The sequence below is a fragment of the Microtus ochrogaster genome, unplaced genomic scaffold (genome assembly GCF_000317375.1).
Source record: "Microtus ochrogaster isolate Prairie Vole_2 unplaced genomic scaffold, MicOch1.0 UNK80, whole genome shotgun sequence".
Lineage (NCBI taxonomy): Eukaryota > Metazoa > Chordata > Mammalia > Rodentia > Cricetidae > Microtus > Microtus ochrogaster.
In genome coordinates this window covers 170,022-174,569 of record NW_004949178.1, presented here as the reverse complement: position 1 = coordinate 174,569, position 4,548 = coordinate 170,022, and the positions used below count along the sequence as shown (strand labels likewise).

General features: G+C 49.9%; 1 protein-coding gene across 2 annotated transcripts in view; it reads right to left on the bottom strand.

Annotated features, from left to right (window-relative positions):
* Positions 1-1,450: 1,450 nt before the first annotated feature.
* Dhrs1 (dehydrogenase/reductase 1) overlaps positions 1,451-4,548 on the bottom strand; it is a 9,815-nt gene continuing 6,717 nt past the window's right edge. For both annotated transcript variants that reach the window (XM_013354930.2, XM_005370425.2), the window contains exons 5-9: positions 3,705-3,837; positions 3,251-3,397; positions 2,283-2,352; positions 1,964-2,044; positions 1,451-1,832 (exon numbers count right to left, since the gene is read on the bottom strand). In XM_013354930.2, coding sequence (XP_013210384.1) covers positions 1,696-1,832; positions 1,964-2,044; positions 2,283-2,352; positions 3,251-3,397; positions 3,705-3,837 — 568 coding nt within the window. In that variant the 3' untranslated portion in view covers positions 1,451-1,695. The remainder of the gene's footprint in view (positions 1,833-1,963; positions 2,045-2,282; positions 2,353-3,250; positions 3,398-3,704; positions 3,838-4,548) is intronic.

Below are 4,548 nucleotides of genomic sequence, written 5' to 3'. Positions count from 1 at the left end.
ACCACAGAGAAACCCTGTCTCGAAAAACCAAAAAAAAAAAAAAAATTCTTCCTCTGTGCCTGCTGCTGGTGCATTGTCCCCCATGCCAGGGAGACACACAGTGGCAGTCTTGACTCAGGTCCCGTCTGTGGACACTGCCTCCTGTAAGCTCTCAGCCCTCACCTGTATTATCGTCAGATTCCTGGTGAGACTGACGCTGGGCCAGCATCTTTTGCTTACAACCTCTTCTTCCTCTGCCCACACCTCAGCTCTGGTGAGCTCCTCTCTACCGCATAGTCTGATCATGCCAATTTTCCTGGAGCTGACAGTGCCAGTGTTTACCCGCATACACTGGGCGCTCTTCTGTCTCGAGCCTGATACCCTCTTCAGTGTGCTTTCACTACTGACACCTGTCACTCTCGGAGAACCGCCCTTGGCCTCCTGGGAAAGCTTTGCTCTGGGAGGCGGGCCTGATCAGTTCAGGCAGTCAGTTCTGCAGAAGGCGACTCATTCTGGTGACACAGTCCCAAGAGGAAGGGTGAGTGTGCCAACACCTGATAGTGCTTCTGTCTCTTACCTGGAATCAGGAAGCACCTTCTCTTCCAGGCCCAGGAAGTTAAAGGCAGCAAGAGGTCTGCCTGTGCTGGGCAGAGACAGCCCAGTAGAAAGCAGCAGCTATTGGTGGAAAGATGCTGAAAACAGAGGCCAAGTTGTTCTGCTTGGGGAGAGACCCTGCCCCTAGCATGAGAAAAGGCAGGAGCAGTTCTGAAGGAAAGAGGGGGGCTGGAGCCCTTTTAGTACCTATACTTTGATTTTTATTTTCTGAGACAGGATCTCACTGTGTAACCCTGGCAGTCCTGGAACTCTCTACATAGAAAGACTGGCCTCAAAACTGAGATTCGCCCATCTCTGCCTCTTGAGTGCTAGGATTAAAAGTGTGTGCCAAGCACCATGCCTGACCCTACTTTTAAATTTTTTATCTTTTTGAGACAGAACTTCATTGTGTAGCCCTAGCTGTCCTTGAACTCACTCTGTAGACCAGACTGGCTGGAATTCAGGGATCCTCCTGGTTGTTTTCCCAGTGCTGGAATTAAAGGACCTGTTGTGTTTATACGTGTGCATATGAATTTGGGTACACGCTCCATGTGTTGGTCAATCCTGGCTACTGGTGCTCACCTTCTACCTTGTTTAGGCAAGGTCTTTAGCTGTTCGCCATTGTGAACACCAGGCTAGGCGGCTGGAGAGCATCCAGGATTCTTCCACCCGGGTCTCCTATTCCATACAGGCAAGCTGCCACTGCATCCAGTTTTAAACGGTTCTGGGATTTGAACTCTGGTCTTCATGCTTGCTCAGCAAGAGCTGTGTCTACTGAATCATCTCAACCTGAGAAGCTACACATTTTTACATCGTTAACTCTTTCTCTCAAATATCTACCACTTTGTTTTAACACAGAATCAGAGCTCACAAACACTGAAGGGAAGATAAGACCTTTATTAGCTTCTGTTTATAAGGACTTTTCAGTACTGTAGGGACAGGGAAGACGAAGGCACAAAGAGCCTACTGGAGCACCCAGAACTCACTAGGTGCCCGGCATCCGTCCTCTCTCCCAGGAGGACACGGGTGTGCGAGAGGACTGCCTCGTTCCACTGAGACAGCCCCAACACCTGAGCCTCAGTGACAAGAGGACCTGGTTGGCTGGGACAGCAGGCCAGGAGCTTAGAATTTGCTGGTGTAGAGGGTGACAATCCACTTGGGCACACGGAGGAAGCCAGGCAGGTAGGAGGTCAGCCATCCCAGGCTGGAGACATGCGAGAGGATGTAGCCCAAGGAAAAATAGTCTTTGACAGGGCGGCCTGGGATCAACAGAAAGACAATTAGACCCTTATTTCCTGCTCCTGAGACACTGCAGCGCCAGCTGACAACTTGAGGGCAAGGGGTAATGGTCTGGTTCATCAAGTAAGGCTGGCCCAGAGTGACTGCTTACCATCTACATCCCGAAGGCCATAGCGCCGGGCAAGGTCACAGGATGGCAGCACCTTCCCACTCAAGTCCAGGATATGGGGGTCTGTGGGCACACATACACTTAGGAATGGTGGGCGCTGGGAGGTGGGCAGTGACAGAGTTTGGTTGAATGGGACAGGGCTCAGGCAAAGGCTCTCGGCCACGCCTCCCTGCAGCTAGTTCAGAGACCTCACACCTCAAACCAGGAATCCTGACAAGAGTGTCCAATCACCTCCCAAACCAAAATAAGGAGCTGGCTGTCAGCGCCCTATAGATGAACTTTGTCACCCCAATGTCGTCACCTGTTGCCAAGGCCACCACGCACTTGCCACTCATTTCTGTGCTTTCTGCTGATGAGAAATCTGATTTGCCCTAAAAAATGGGTTGAGAAGTTAGGGGTTAATTTCCAAGAGCGCTGCCTGTGCCTTCTCCATTTTCACCTTCTGTCCCAGAAGGACACAAACCTAAGCAGGATTTGCAAGGTCATGTTTTAAACGACACTGGAGCCACCTTTCCCATGTTCACGTGAGCCCTGGACCCTGGACCCAGGACCACTGCCTCTACTAATGGAAGGGTCAGATCTTTACAACTAGTGCTGGACCTTCTAGGGCAGATGAGGGCAAGGCCAAGTATGTGGGCTTTGGCGTCAGACAGCCTTTCCTGTAGCGATGCGTACTACGGAACATGTTTCTTTCCTTCCTTCCTTCATTACTCATTGCCAGGAACTGAGCCTGTGCCTAAGCAACTGCTCTACCACTGGGCTACATTTCCAGCCCAGCATCAGGTTTCTTAACGTCTGTCTATAAAATGGAGTTACTATCTGCCTTACAAGATTTGAAGAAATAATGTGTGCACACGCTCAGCCTGTGTCTGCCCTAGTAGGCACCTGATGAGTGGGGACATTTATTCTTTCTCTTTTTAGCTAGAGTCTCACTGTGTGGCTCTGGCTGGCCTAGAACTCAGTCAGGCTGGCCTTGAAGTCGCACAGATCCCTTTGCCTCTGCCTCCTCAGTGCTGGAATTACAGACAGCCTGCCACCATGGGGCATGCTTATACTTGGTACTGTCTGGAGAGACTGCCTTTTCTTTTCTTTTTTCTTTTTCTTTTTTGTCTTTCTGAATCAGGGTTTCTCTGTAGCTTTGGAGCCTGCTGTGGAAGTGGAACTAACTCTGTAGTCAGGCTGGCCTTAAACTCACAGAGATCCGCCTGCCTCTACCTCCCAAGTTCTGGGATTAAAGGCATGCACTACCACTGCTTGGCCCGTGCCAACCTTCTTAAACACAGGATCCTCTGGTTCTTCCTGTTTTTCTATAAACTCCTTCACCAGTTCTGTTTGCACAAACCCTGGCCACAGAGAAACGTAGCTGACTCCATGACGCCGTAGCTCGTGAGCACAGTCAGCAGCCAATTTGTCACACTGTGGAGGGAGAGAAGGCAGAATAAGAACCTGGACACCTGCCTAACTCACCCTCCTCTTCCGCTCTCCCTCAGTCCACAAGGATATCCCTGGCCCCCATCCTTCTTGAGAGCCCTGATGTTTCTGGTACTCTTCTTCCCACATCTGAAACCTACTCTGGCAGATGGAGGGAGGCCCAGGCAAAGGGACTATCAGTGGGTAGGGCAGAGAGGTGAAGGTCACCGGTCTTACTATTCCGAACTGTGGGGACCAGATCAACTATCAACCCTGTTGTCTGTTTCCCTGGCTCCTATGCACTGGTCCTTACCGCAGCTTTGCCCACACCATAAGGGACATTGAACATATGCTGCAGTCCTCCGGGGGAGGAGACAACCACGATGAGTCCTTTGCCAGCTGGTACCATCAGCCGTGCCCCATACACAGAACACAAGTAGTGGCCTCTAGAAGGGGGGCAGAGAAGAAGGAATGAATTGTGTGGATGCTGGTTCAGTTGCTTCCTGAGTCCTCAGTAGCTACTGTCAGCACCATAGGAGACTGTGTAGTAGCCGGTGAGGACCTGGGGAATTAGGAATACACCATTCCAAGGAGAAAACTGATACAATTAATGGCAGATGAGAAAGGGTGATCTACACATGACAAACATAATGGAAGGGGATCTTGCACTATAAACATAAAATAGTTCAGGGTGAATTAGGCCATGTATCTGGTCAGCTGGGTTAATGGGACAAACCTATAATCTCAGCACTCTGGAGGAGAAGGCAGGAGAATGGGGAATTCAAGGACATCTTGGTTACACAGTGAATTTCATGCCAGCTTTGGGCAGATGAGACCTTGTTACAAAACAGCAACAACCAACACACAAAAACCAAATCAGCCAGCCAGTAAATGAGCAAATGGCCCGAGCAGAAAGTTCTCAAGAGAAGAAATTCAAATTGTAAAATAAATATCAGAGAAATGTTAAATAACTACAGCCATTGGAGTATGTAAATTAAAACTGCTTTGTGATTCCATCTCATCCTAGGCAGAGTGGCCATCACCAAGAAAATAATTCACAAGTGCTGGTGATGACGTAGGCAGAGGGCAACCCTTACACACTGCTGGTGATGACGTGGGCAGAGGGGAACCCTTACACACTGCTGGTGATGACGTGG